We start from the raw sequence: 14,686 nt of genomic DNA, 5'->3' as shown, positions 1-14,686 counted from the left end.
GTAGATAAAGGGATCGTTGATAGCAAGCCAGAGAAAAAAATTTAGGTAGGTGATAATGGCTATGAGCTTGCTGGAGGAACAGCGCCTCATCATCTGCGTGGGGACATTAAACATTTCAGGACTCAACACTGAGATTAACAACTTTAAAGCACGAACATATCCTTTCATTATCTTTTAACTACCTCCTATGCCCCAGGTCTTGTCATGACATAGGTTCCTTACAGCACAGACAATCCATTTTCAACTACTCAGAGTGCCCATTATCACCTACCTAACTTCTCTTCTTCCCTGGCTTACTGTTCTCTATCTGGGCTTGGCCTCCACCTATTTGCTCACTGCTTCCTCCCAACACACCAATCACCATTGCTGGAAAAACTCAGGTGGTCTGTCAGCATCTGTGGAGAGCAAAGTTAATGTTTCAGGACCATTCCAGCAATTGCTGATTTTGCTTCTGATTTACAGTTCTTTGGATTTTTTTGAAGGACAGAGTTCATTGTCTGAAGTTGTTGAAGTCAGTGTTGTGTCCAGAGCTTGTAAAGTACATAAATGGAAAATGAGATGCTGTTTCTCCACTTGTGTTGGGCTTTCCCTGGAATAATTCAGCAAGCCTAGGGCAGAAATTTGAACACCAGAGCAAGATGCAGTATTATAATGACAAGCGATCAGGAGATCAAGCTTGTGGACTAAGTGGATTTCCAAAGGCAGTAATCTCGATTGAGAGAAATTCACGTAAATTGTGCTTCATATAGGAGGCATATTTGAGGCTACAGACTGTGGAGAGGGAGGAGGTAAAAGAACAACTGTTACACTTTGTGGGTTGCACGAGAACGTGCCAAGGGAAGAGCACGAGATACTGGGTGTGATAGAGAAACGTATTCTGGAAGGAACTGTCACTTTGCAGGGGAGGGATGGGGCGATGTGCTTGGTGGTGGCATCATGATGCAAGTGGCAGAAAAGGCAAAGGATGATGTTTCGGCCATGGAGGCTAGTGAGGTAGAAAGTGAGAACAAGTGAACTTTACCAGGACTCACGGAGTGAGGGGGAAGGGCCGAAGGTAGAAGTGCTGGAAATGGGTCAGACCCAGTTGAGGGTCCTGTCCACCAGTGAAGATGATGTTCAGTTAAGGAAAAAGGAAGATGTTGGAAGCATATTGTGCACGATTGCATCGTTGGAACAGATGCGACAATGAAGAAGCTGGGAGAATGCAACAGAATCCAGTGAGCATGTGCAGCTGAAGTAGCTGAGACAGTCAGTGGGTTTGTAATGAACATTAAAATAATACTAATCACCCCCAATTAACAGATTTTCATTTTGCTTTCAGCAGACTTTCTGCCAATAGCACCTATTAACACCACGCTGGATTTCTCTTCTCTTCAACCATCACCACTCCTTTTGTTTTTTGTTGTATAATATCAATGATCTCTGACCTTCTAGAAAGGGATCACGATCCTTTGGCAACTCCTTGGTGTTCGTGTGTCTGAGCCAGGAGGCCCTTGTTCAATTACCACCTGCTCCAGAGGTGCATAGTAACATCTCTCAATGGGTTAATTAGAAAATATGAAAAGATACAAGAGAAGCAGTGGAGGAGGATGGTATGATCAATTATGTCGAAGGCTGCAACTGGTCAAGAATTACAGAGTTCATTTGTTATTGTAAGACACATCGAAACCAATTTTACAGATCTAAATATTTAACAACAATGAAGGTAGCCATTCCAGCACTGCTGGCATCCCAAGAACATAAGACAGTGGTGTTTATGCACACACAAGCAAAGTTAGACACCTGTTACTTACTCTTCAGGAGCACAGCTACATCAAAATAAATTTGGTGCAATGGCATCCAGTATCAACTTTTATGTAGTGGTATCACCCTTTTCTCTGAACTAGAAAGTTGCAGATTCAGGTCCCCTCAGTTATGGGTTGCCCACTTTAAGAATACTTAATCTAGACTAATATTGCAATGCTACAATTTGAGCAAAACTATCTTTCGGATTAAACATCAAACCAGAGGCTTCACCTGCCCTCTCAGGTGGATGTAAAAGATCCTTGAACAACATGTACAAACATTTTCACATCATACTCATCAATGCTTATCTCTTAATAACATCTGTCAAGAAACAATATGATGTTCACAGCCATGGAATGCTTAAATTCTTGTTTTGCCCTCTTCTGTCACAGGTTCAATGACAGGCCTCAATTGGGGTCAAAGAGCAGATTTAACACTGACTCATGAATCTCTCAGCTGTTTTGGGGTCTTGCTGTCCCTGAGATGACTAGCAGTGAAGCACTCAGTGTCATTGAGTTTGTCATTGGCATTATAAACACAACAAAAAAAAAGTGCTGCAGAAACTCACAAGTCATATTGAACTTGAAATATTAACTGTTTCTCACCCCTCAGATGCTGCCAGACATGCTGTGTTTCTCCAGCATCCACAGGACTTTGCTTTTACTATAGCAACACAAATTCTACTTAATTCTAAGTATTCAGAAATTGTAACAGATGATTCAACCACATTGAAATTTGAACAAAAATATCACGTGCAATGATTTGGTTGAATTTTGAGACTCTTCTAATTTGAATCTTTAACATAATAAGTTGAGCCAAGGCACTTCACAGGGCCATTGTAAAATAAAACCTTCATAGTCACTTCAACAAGATAGTTTAAATGAATTGCCAAAGTAAAATTTCACAGCCGAACATTTCACTCATATGAATTAACCGTATAACATATTTTCACTTGTAGATAAACCTCTCAAATCCCTGTAAAACAATACAATGTATTCATCAGTGACATGCTTAAATCCTTGGTCATGCCTTCTTAGGCAGAAATTCAAAAAGTGGGACTCTACTGGCAATCTAAACAAGAAGGCTTAAAAACCTAAAATGACAAAATACATCAAAAGACATTTCAGAATTTCAGAAAAGACAACAGTTTTAAGGAATAAAATGCAAATAGAATGAATTAGCAATCAGAAACATGTTACGTGTTTAACAAATAAACACGACACTGTTAGCTCAATAGGTACTTAAATTGATAAGGAAGCCAATTTACATAAATCAGGTTAGCAATAGATAACTAAACTTTTATCATAATTAACTAGCCAATATTTTATGTACCGTAATTCTGTAAAGCAGCTGTACTTCGTATTCCACCTATAAGTAATGAGTAAAATTATAGAAGGCAAAGTAGAACTTAGAATTATATTAATGTACTGAAGTTAGTGCATCAATATGTCACACTTTGTTTAGATGATCATCTTTTGACATGGGCAGATGGCAGCTTTGCCCAAAATACCATATCATGAAGTTGTAAACACAAGCAAGTTAAATCAGGCATTAAATATCCCTATTTCAAGATCCACAATTGGCGAGGCACTTCTCTCAGGAAATAACAGTTCTCAATCTTTCTCATAGCCCAGATTTGAAGTAGCAAGCATGAGGAAAATGCCATTTTCTCTCTGTCAAATTAATAGAGTTCTCTTGGACCAAAAAAACTGTATGATAGAGGTATTATTTACATTGGGTGCTATTGTACATTTGACCTGTGTTCAGTGAGTGGTGCTTACACACATGCAAACTACAATACAGATCTGTGCTCTAATAAAGAGTTCGAGTATTCCCCAAATTGCACTGGTGTGAAATTCAGCATCTTTTATTTGAGGCAAATATTGTTCTTAGCATGGACACATTTTTAAACAACCAATGTTGGTCCGGTTCTTCAAGGTGATAATCTGGAATCCAAAATTAGCTCATTTAAAGGAATGATCGCTTAAACATTAAAACAGTATAGCATTCATGAATTCAAGTTCCAAGTATTATTTTACTAGTACAAAGATCATAATTTAACCACAAGCTGTGTTTTCTTCACTAACTAATAGAATCATTTTTATTAGTATGACACCCTTTGATGTGGGAAGAGGGGCATGGGATAAAATCTCATACTAATTACGTAAAAAAGTAATGAAGTTGCGATGTTGTAGTAGTCAGGCACCCAGTTCCAGCGATGTTGTTTATAAGTGAAGTAGATTTTACCAATAAATAATGGTTTTACTGCTTGATGCTAAAGGCACATGGATTCAATGTGTACTTGACCCGTTGGAAGTCTGGATCAATTGTTGGGACAATTTACCCTAAGCTTTCAATTTAAACTCAATGAAAAAGTACTTCAATTTAATTATTTAAAAGATAGTCTCAAGAATAAAGCTAATGAACAGATTTTTACAAAAATATTCATCCAGTTACTTCAGTCCTTTCATATTCAAAAATATAAAGTTAAGTTTGTTTCATCCAAAAAAATACAAAATATGCAAATACAAACATAAGCATAATGCATCAGAACATTATTAAAAATTAAAGCATCTGGATTTTTTTTGTTTCAGAAATTAATTTACACTTAGAATGGTTCTATGATGCCGATTTCTTTTCAATTCTGAATGCAAGCTGAATTCTGTCAGCTATTATTTGTGATGTTGATATTATACCAGCAGGGCCACACTGACCAAGTAACACCAACATTCAAAAGTGGTTCAGTTGTATTAAAAATGATTACAACACAGAATACCTTTGGCCCAGTGTCCATGCCAGCTTTCTGCAAAAGCATTACAGGTAGTCTCACACCCAAGCCCTGCAAATTCTCTCTTCAGGTGCCTGTCCAATTATTTCTTGTGTAAGTCAGGACTGAATCTGCATCATTGACACCCTAAGAAGTGCATTCTAGATCCTAACTACCGAACTACTTGCTGCTTCAAAAGCCTTTTCCCCATATTGTTGTTGCTTCTTTTGGCAATCACCTAAGATCCGTCTTCTGAATCTCTATCCTTCTACCAATGGAAAAGTTTATCTCCATTTACTTGGTCTGGATCTCTTAAGATCTTGAATACCTCAAATAACTCTACTCTTGACCTTCTCCAAGGAGAACAATCTCAGCTTCTCCAATTTGTCCATATTACAGGAACCATTCTCATAAAGCTTTTCTATATCCTCTCGAAGACATTCATATCCTTCCTAAAGTGAGGTTCCCAAATTGGACATACTATACTAGTTAATTCCAGTTAACTCCAGGTATGTACACATGCTCCAGTTTTATCAGAGAGAATTTGTCACACTGCAATCACAACCCTCTCTCTTTGGCATTTTGCCTGTATAGGTTGTTGTAAAAAAATTCTTAACTTGAACTCTTTTTTTTTGTTCAAAATTACAAAACGAGCATGAACTATTATAATGAAATACCTGAATTACATTCTACGTGGTGCTGCTGTGTAACACATTTTTGAACAGACTAGTGTTGACCACACATAGCATACTATATTCATTATACGGTCCCCAACTCTGCATTTGATTACAAATATTAAACTGCATTGCCAACAATTGGGTGCTCTTATTCAAAGATGTTTAAAAAGTACTCAAAAAAAATTTGCTCAAAAAATTCCCCAGATTATTTTCCCTACATCGCTCGATAGAAACACTTGGGATCTATTAAATCTGGAGCACAGTAAAAATGCTGTTTCATTTGGAAATTGAATTACTCAAAGTGATCTCCTTTTGGACTACATTTTTACTTGTCAGGAAATCTAATTTCAAAACACTGGAAAGATGAAAGGAAAGCACTCAGGAAACTGTGTTGCAATAACAGAATGATGTGTAGAATTGGCTTGTTCTGAGTGAGTGAAGATAATTTTAAAATAATCCAGCAGCACAAAACCAGCAGCATCTTGTGATACTTTTCTCAACTAAGTTAAAAATACTTATCTTTTAAATAAACAGCACGTTTTTCATAAACGTCCCAATGAAAGGTCACAGATCTGAAACACGAATTTTATTTCGTTCTTCACAGTTGCTGCCAGGCCATAGTATTTCCTGCATTTTGTTTCGTAGATTTCCAGCATCAGCAATATTTCACTTTGGTATTCTTTTCATTCTGTACTTATTTTCTCAAACATTGACTATATGTCCAGTTTTCAATTTATAGGTGTTGAATTATCCTTCCAACTTAAAATGAACTAAACTTACTACTGTTATCCTCAGTACAGGACTTTCAGTCATAGTGCCAAGGCATTGGTTCATTGTACGTAGAATATAAATACTTCAGTGTAAGAAAACTATAACTCAAAAGGGTTCAAAAGATGTACATTGAAATGCCAATCTAATGACTTGATATATTTTAACAATCTTCACACACCATGCTATTTCTTAATTTTAACAACATTTACAGTTTGTAAATTTTGTTTGTAAGAGAGACAATGACTTTGCTCCTTAGAGCAAGTGCACGACTCTCAAAAAGGTAGCCAAATAACATTAGTTCCCAGTGTACTGAAATATTGGACCAGAGATTATACACAGAAGAAAAATACTGCAGATAGTGAAAATCAAAAAAGAACACAGAAGCTGTTGGAAATATTCAGTTGGTCAGGCAGCATCTATGAAGAGAGAAGCAAAATTAATGTTTCAGATTAATGACTATTGGTCAGAATGAAAAAAATTAGAAAGCTGGACATGTGCAGAAGTCAAAAGGGAGGTGGAAGAAAAGAACAGTGGGGAAGGTCTAACTTTTTGGAGGAGAGTACTTACATGGAAAAAGCAGGTGGTAAGAGGAGAATGAAGCAACAGGAATGGTCCTAGAGGAGTAATAATGGCAGAGAAACCATTATCAGTACCTACTATTCAAAACAGGTGGGAGCAATTGTCATAATCAGATATTGTTGAATTCAGTGTTGTCTTTTGAAGGTTCTAAAATGCCTAACTGAAAGATGAACTGCTGTCTCTTAAGTTTCTGTTAAATTTAATTGAAACAGGATATAAATCCAAAGACAGATAGACAAAAAAGCAAGTGGGCTAAAAAAAATTAAATGGCTAAGAGTCATGTTTACAATCTGTATGGAGGTGTTCAGCAAAACAATCTTAAATGTCCCAGTTTTGAAAAAGTACTTTGTGAACAGCAAATTATGAATACTGAACTTAAAGAAATGCAAGCAAATCAGTTCACTTGGAAGTAGTATTATGGGGAAGAGTGAAAAAGTATGTGGTGCAAAGATAGTTAGTGCACTTTCCACAGTTACACAGGAGGGTGCCATAAGATGATGAGCAGGTTCCGGGGCTACTGAAGAGCAGACCGGATTATTGCAGAGGTACTCATTTTTTTCAGGATGCTTTCAGGAAAGGAAAAGGTGGTTATGGATCTGGCAGAGATTTCAAAAGGATGATCCACTGAATATGGAAGCTGGGGAAGTGAATGGTGATGATAAAGGAAGCCTGATTGTGATTTTGAAAAAGAAGAAAGGACAAAATGGAAAAAGGTGAAGACAGTTGAGGGCTCTGCCAGCTATTGTGGCAGGAATAAAAAAACCCTACTGGAAGCATAAATGTGGTAATATCAACAGAGTAGATATAACTGAGCTGATAAAACCAGGAAAACAGAAGAGTCCTGAAATGATGCAAGGTCAGAAGAAAGGTCATTGAGGGAGCTGTGGGAGTCAGTGGCCTTATTGTAGATATTAGTAGAGAGTCAATCAATATAAATGGTTGACACCTGTTGTTTGGCAAAAGGTGCAGAGGCCCAACCTCAACACTGACAAATCCATCTAACCACATTTGCTTGACAATCTCACCAGTGAACATCAAGCCATTGATTCCCAGTCATTGATATCAGCCACTTTAGAGTTATTTCCCGGACACACACCACCTGGTAGTCTCATTCTTTCAGATTGCTCTCTGCCAACTTATTTCTTCCAAATACAAACTGTATCTTTGCTGTACTGAACATCTTTGTTTAGTACACATGCTTGATCCAGAGCTTCTAGTTTGCTTGCCATTTTAGTTCTCCGTCAAATTCCAAGCTTGACCATCTTATGGTTCCAATGAAGGTTCCAATGGAACTCCACAAGCTTGAGGAACAGCAATGCCTCTTCAGGTAAGAGATAGTAAGAACTGCCGATGCTGGGGTCAGAGATAACACAGTATGGAGCTGGAGGAGCACAGCAGGCTAGGCAGCATCAGATGAGCAAGAAGATTGACGTTTCGGGTCAGGGCCCTTCTTCAGCAATGGGGGAGGAGGAAGGGAGCTCAGAAATAAATAGAGAGAGGAGAAGTGGGGCTGGGGAAAGTAGGTGGGACGGTGATAGGTAGGGAGTGGTGGGGATTGGTCAGTGAGGTGGGTGGGGCGAATAGGTGAGAGAGATGATGGACAGGTTGTGTCAGTCAAGGAGGCATGGTCACTGGACCCAAATTGTCAACTGATTTCTCTCCACAAATGCTGCCAGACCTACTGAGTTTTTCCAGCAATTTCTGTTTATGTTTCTGAAATCCAGCATCTGCAGATATGTTAGCTTTTTATTTAGTAGATTACAGCTTTCTGATCACAACCACTACTCCAATTTTTTCAGGCAGCAGGTGTTCGTAATGGTTTTGCTGTTGCAATTTCCAATTATCCTAAACCTAGCTTTTGTCTCTTTCCATGTGCCATCATTGTCCCCTACAACTTCCACACTCATTCCTTTTGTCATTTAATCATCCCGCCTTCCACTATATCACACACATACCTTCATTTATGTTATTTGCTCCTACACCTGTGCTTGCTTGAAACCTTTAATCTCTAATTTGACCAGTACTGATGAAATGTTATCACCCTGAAACACCAGTTCTTTCTTTCCACATATACTATCTGACCTCAGTATATCCTGTATTTTATATTTGTTTTAGAAATTTTGGACTAAACAATAGTACTGAACAATTTTCCACCTAGTTTGACAACAGCATCAAGTCTCAAATATTAACCAAATATTAAATGCACCTTAAACCGAGCCAAATCATGAATTTTGCATCCTAATCTGTAAAATTCTTCTCTTACCAAGGTATTTTCAATTATGCTATTTCAACAAAAGCAAAAAAAATTCCAATCAGGACTGCACCTGAATCTGGCAGAGATTATTTTAATAAGGGAACCAAATGCAAGCAAATGTTTCTGTGCAAACACTAAACTATATCACAGCAGATTTTATACAAAGTAAAGTGGTCCCTTCAAATTAACTTGTTAAAAAGAGCAATTATTAACTGGCATGTAAACTGGAAGAGCTGCACCCAACAATAATTATTTTGAAAAGACTGTTCTCTCAAACTAAGTCTCTTTGCCATTCAAAAACTTGCTTGTTCCAAGCAACACCAAGTAACTAAGCATATGATATCTATTCAAAGCACAGAAAATAAATTCCATCATAAACTTGCATTTAACACCTTGATGTCATAATTTAAAAATGTACAATTTTCATTCATACAGCTTTATTAATAATTTATGAATTTCTTTGGGCATCATTGGGCCTATACTTCAAAACATTCAACATATTGTTACAAGTAGAATTACAAGTCCATTAGAAACATGGACTAAAAACATTAACATATTTCAATATATGTGAAGGTAACGCATCACTCCTGCACAAAATCAGTTAAGTCTTTTTTCTATTTAATTGACACAAAGTACCTTTACACACAATACACCCCTCCAAACTTTCACAGAAAATCTGGTAGTGGTCACGCAATTATTCAAGGAACCTATCTCACTATCAGTAGTGAACCAGTTTTAATCTACATACATTTTCAGAAAGAAACTTATGTCAAGGTGGAAGTGGAAACAATCCGAGAAGTACTGACGTAAATTAAAAGAAATAAAAGACAGTCATATAATTGAAAGAAAAAAATATTGTGTATTTCACACAATATTAAAACACTGGAAGGATTACTGCAATGTGAAAACTCAAGAAGAGATAAAATGCAACAGATCTGCAAATACAGTACATGACGAGGAATCATTAGCTCCATAGGCCTGCATAATTTCCATGAAGACCTGAAGGCAGCGGGCCCCCTGCAACAAACAGCTTTGTTCCAGAGGAGTCATAACAATGTGTATAGACTGCATTCGGGAAGTGGTCGATGTCTGAAAAGTAATTCCTCCATGTTTCATCGTGATTCTGTGAGTATATAAAATAAAAACAAGAATCAAATTAAAAGTGCAATAAAATATTCATCAATTATCTAAAAAGTAAATCAATGAAAACTAATTAAAAGCAACAGTGCAGTTACAAGGAACATACTAAAATAAACAAGGAGAAATGTTCTATCAGTGTCCCAGAGATTAAGTAAATTATCTCTGAGTCATAAAGCGCACAAAAATCCTAAATTCACAGTATCTGGTCTGTGCTCAACCTGTGAAGAGGTAAAGACTAAAACATTTTTCATTTTGAGGAAGGAAAAATATTCAGGGTTCTCCAGACGGTTGTATGCTCTCTTCAAGGTTTATGTACACACTGGAACAGGAGACAATGAGAGTTAGGTGTGAAGGCCTTCACAATCAACTGCCAAGGTAAATTTAGTGAGGCCATGAAACAATTAACAGATAAAGGAGCTATCCCTTGAAATGGAAAGAACAGTATGGACAAAAATGTTAACAAAAGCATTTAATAAATTATTCTTGTATGTAAGAGATCCAATATATTGTGCCCAGAAATCCTATTAACAGTGCTATAACTTCTTATACATTCTTGAACCATCGGTTAAATTCTTAAATGATCAAAGATACTTTCAACATGCTGACAGAGCAATTCAAAGTGGCAGAACAGAAATTTGAAAACATTGCACGGTACAGAAATCAACCTCAAGTCTCTTGTTTGGTCCTACAACCAGCACGTAGAACATAGATCATAGATGAAATGCACGTTACAAATACTAAATATGTTATAGCTTAAAATACTGTAGTGGCCAGTGAAGAAGGTTACCTCAGAGTACAACAGGATCTTGATCAGATGGGCCAATGGGCTGAGGAGGAGTTTAATTTAGATAAATGTGATGTGCTGCATTGTGGAAAGGCAAATCAGGGCAGGACTTATACGTGTAATGGTAAGATCCAGGGGGGTGTTGCTGAACAAAGAGACGTTGGAGCACACATTCATAGTTCCTTGAAAGTGGAATTGCAGGTAGACAGGATGGTGAAGTCGGCGTTTAGTATGCCTGCCTTTATTGGACAGTGCACTGAATAGAGGAGTTGGGAGGTCACGTTGCAGCTGTACAGGACATTGGTTAGGCGACTTTTGGAATACTGTGTGCAATTCTGTTCTCCCTGCCAAAGAAGGATGTTGTGAAATTTGAAAGGGTTCAGAAAAGATTTACCAGGATGTTTCCAGTGTTGGAGGGTTTCAGCTATAGGGAAAGGCTGAAAAGGCGAGGGCTATTTTTCATGGAGCATCGGAGGCTGAGGAGTAACCTTATAGAGGTTTATAAAATCATGAGGTGCATGGATAGGGTAAATCAACAAGGTCTTTTCACCAGGGTGGGGGAGTCCAAAATTAGAGGGCATAGGTTTAAGCTGAGAGGGGAAAGATTTAGGAGGGACCTAAGGGGCAACTTTTTCTCGCAGAGGGTGATGCGTAAATGGAATGAGCTGCCAGAGAAAGGGGTGGTGGCTGATACAATTACAACACTTAAAAGGCCTCTGGATGGGTAGATGAATAGGAACGGTTTAGAGGAATATGGGCCAAATGTTAGCAAATGGGACTAGACTTATTTAGGATATCTGTTTGGCATGAATGAGTTGGACCAAAGGCTCTGTTTTCGTGCTGTACGTCTCTATGACTTAAAACTGCACTTGAGATTAGATCCTCTCAGTAAATTTATTTAATTTAATAATATTTTGTAATTTTGCTCCTCCTAATGATGAGGTAACACAGGGGTTCCCAAACTGTTCTGCTGGGACCTTATTTCATTGCAAATTGTGACAGCGGAAGTGGGTCCAGTCTGGTAAGTCTTAGGTTAACCCAAGACATTGAAATTTTGTCCTCTTCAAAACAAGGATCTATCAATAATGGATATAAAACTTGGAGTCACAGAGTCATGCAGCACGGAAATATACCCTTCAGTATAATGACTTTGATTAGACTTATGCTAACTTTAGAAGATAAGTGGACACCCATCAGCAAATGATCAAGCATTTTCCTATCCAGGATGACCATTTAGCAGAAAGTATCTTTTATACAAATCCTGCTATACAGCTACTTATGATTTAAAAACTACTGAACAAATCTAAGACTCAAATATTTCATTGAAAGCAAAGCAACATAAATTGTAAACACCGCACAAAAGTCGCAGCATAGTTAAAGATGTTTTGCCCAGACAAAATCTATCTCCTCCTTAAATTTACTCAATATCCCTGCATCCACCACAGTTTAGGGTAGTGAATTCCACAGATGCATGACCCCTTCAAGAAAAATAATTTCTCCTTAGCGGTTTTAAATCTGCTTCCTTTATCCGAAAACAAATACCTTTCATTATAAGAGATAGTAAGAACTGCCGATGCTGGAGTCAGAGATAACACAGAGTGGAGCTCTGAAACATCAATTTTCCTGCTCCTCTGATGCTGCCTGGCCTGCTGTGTTCCTCCAGCTCCACACTTTTACCTTTCATTCTAAGTTGTCCAAAGAGACATCTTCTCTGCATCTACTCTGTAATCCCTTTTAGCATCTTATATATATCTCGATTAGATCCTCCTCACACTCTTCTAAACTCCAAACAATATCGGCTAAATTGCTCATCTTTTCTTCAGAAGACAAACTCATCTCTGGAATCATTCTAATGAATCTCCTCTGAACTACCTCCAATCCAACCACATCCCTCTTCAAATAAGGGGACCAAAATTATGTAAACTACTCCAGGTGCAGTCTCACTAATGGCTTGTACAGGTGCAGCAACACTTTCCTACAGTTATACTCTATTCTCTTAGCAATAAATGCCAAAATTCCATTTGCCTTCCTGATTACCCACTGTACCTGCATACCAGTTTTCTGCGATTCATGCAAGAGAACACCCAGATCCGTGTGCACCAAAAGACACTGAAGTTTCTCTCCATTTAGATAATAAGTTGCCCTTACATTCCTCCAAAATAGATAACCTTCACATTAAACTTCATCTGCCAACTGTTGGCCCATTCACCTAACCCATCCATGTCCATTTGTAAATTTCATATTTTTTCATTACAACTTACTTTGCGATCTATTTTAGTGCTATCTGTAAATTTGGCTTCAATCCTCACATCCAAGTTGTAAATACTTGGGGCCCAAGGACCGAACCCTATGGCACCCCACTAGTTATGTCTTGCCAACCAGTAAAAGACCCTGTTATCCGGACTCTACTTTCTGTTGGTTAGCCAATCCTCTTTCCGAGCTAATAAATTACCCCTATGCCATATGATCTTACCTTGTGGATGAATCTTTTACATGGCATCTTATCAAATGCCTTCCTCAACTCCAGATATGCTACATCTGTAGGATCGCCATGATCTGCATTGCTTGCTACATCTTCAAAGAACTCTAGCAAATTAGTTAGACATGATTTACCATTCACAAAACATGCTAACTCTGATGGCTTGGATTTTGACTTTCCAAATGTCCTATTATTACTGTACTTCCTTAATAATAGATTCTAACCATTTCCCATTGATACATATTAAACTGATCTACAGTTTCCTACTTTCTGCCTCACTTTTTAAATAAGGGTGTTATATTAGCATTTTTCTAATCCACCAGAACCTTTCCTGCATCCAGGAAATTTTGGAATAGTATTTCAAATGAATCTATTATCTCTGCTGCCACTTTCTTTCAGTTCTTATGATGTAAGCTGTCAGGGCTCAGAGACTTGTCTGCCTTCAATCCCAATACTGTGCTCAGTACTTTTTCTCTCATGATGATGATTGTTCTAAGTTTCTCCCTTTCCATAACTACTGCATTAGCATCATCCCAAGAGTAAAAGGTAATGTCTTCCACCATGAAAACTGAAACAAAGTATTGATTAGATGACTGCCATTTCTCTGTTCCCCATTAACTCCCCAAGGGACCAATATTCACTTTAACTATTCTCTTCTATTTTACATACTTATAGAAGCTTTTGCTCTGTTTTTATATTTTGCACTAGTTTTCTTTCATAAATTACCTTTGCTCTTTTTATTACATTTTTAGTAACCCTTTGCTGATATTTAAAAGTTTCCCAATCTTCCAGCATGCCACCACCTTGCAATGTGATATGCCTTTGTTTTTGTCTTTATGTTATCTTTAACATCCTTGTTTAGCCGTTGATGCTTTTCCACCTCTTAAAATCTTTCTTTTTTTTTAAGAATATAATGTAATTGGGAGCAACTGAGAATCTCCTTAAATATCTGCTACTGCTCATCAACTGTCCTATCTTTTAGTTTTCCCGCCCATTCCACCAGGGCCAAATCTGTCCTCATGCCTATGCCTACTTTCATTTAACTCTGGAACACAAGTGTGGAACTCCAGTTTCTTGCCCTCCAACTGAATTCGAAACTATATCACTCTTCCCTAGAGGACCCTTTACTATGAGATCGTTCATTAATCCCATTTCATTACACAATACCAAATCCAGAATAGCATGTTCCCTGGTTGGTTGCACAGAATATTGCTCCAAAAAACAAACACTAATGCAGTCAACAAACTCTCCCTCCAAGCTATCTTTGTTAATTAATCCAGCCTATACGCATTTAAAATCACCAACAAATACTGCTGCTAGTTTCTTACAAGCCCCCACTATTTCCTGGTTTGTATAGTGCCCCACTGCAGGAGACCATTTTGGGAACATATAATTACTCCCATCAGGAACTTCTTTCCCAACTGTATATTTCTATCCAGATTAATTCTTC

At 37.7% G+C, this 14,686-nt stretch overlaps 1 protein-coding gene across 1 annotated transcript in view; it reads right to left on the bottom strand.

The window, feature by feature from the left end:
• Positions 1-3,625: 3,625 nt before the first annotated feature.
• Positions 3,626-14,686, bottom strand: part of LOC125485752 (DDB1- and CUL4-associated factor 12-like) — a 46,437-nt gene continuing 35,376 nt past the window's right edge. The window contains exon 6 of the mRNA XM_048610452.1: positions 3,626-9,956. Within this exon, the coding sequence (XP_048466409.1) occupies positions 9,798-9,956 (159 nt within the window). The 3' untranslated portion in view covers positions 3,626-9,797. The remainder of the gene's footprint in view (positions 9,957-14,686) is intronic.

The sequence above is a fragment of the Rhincodon typus genome, chromosome 1, assembly GCF_021869965.1.
Source record: "Rhincodon typus isolate 14 chromosome 1, sRhiTyp1.1, whole genome shotgun sequence".
In the NCBI taxonomy this organism is placed as follows: domain Eukaryota; kingdom Metazoa; phylum Chordata; class Chondrichthyes; order Orectolobiformes; family Rhincodontidae; genus Rhincodon; species Rhincodon typus.
This window is presented reverse-complemented; position numbering and strand designations above follow the sequence as displayed.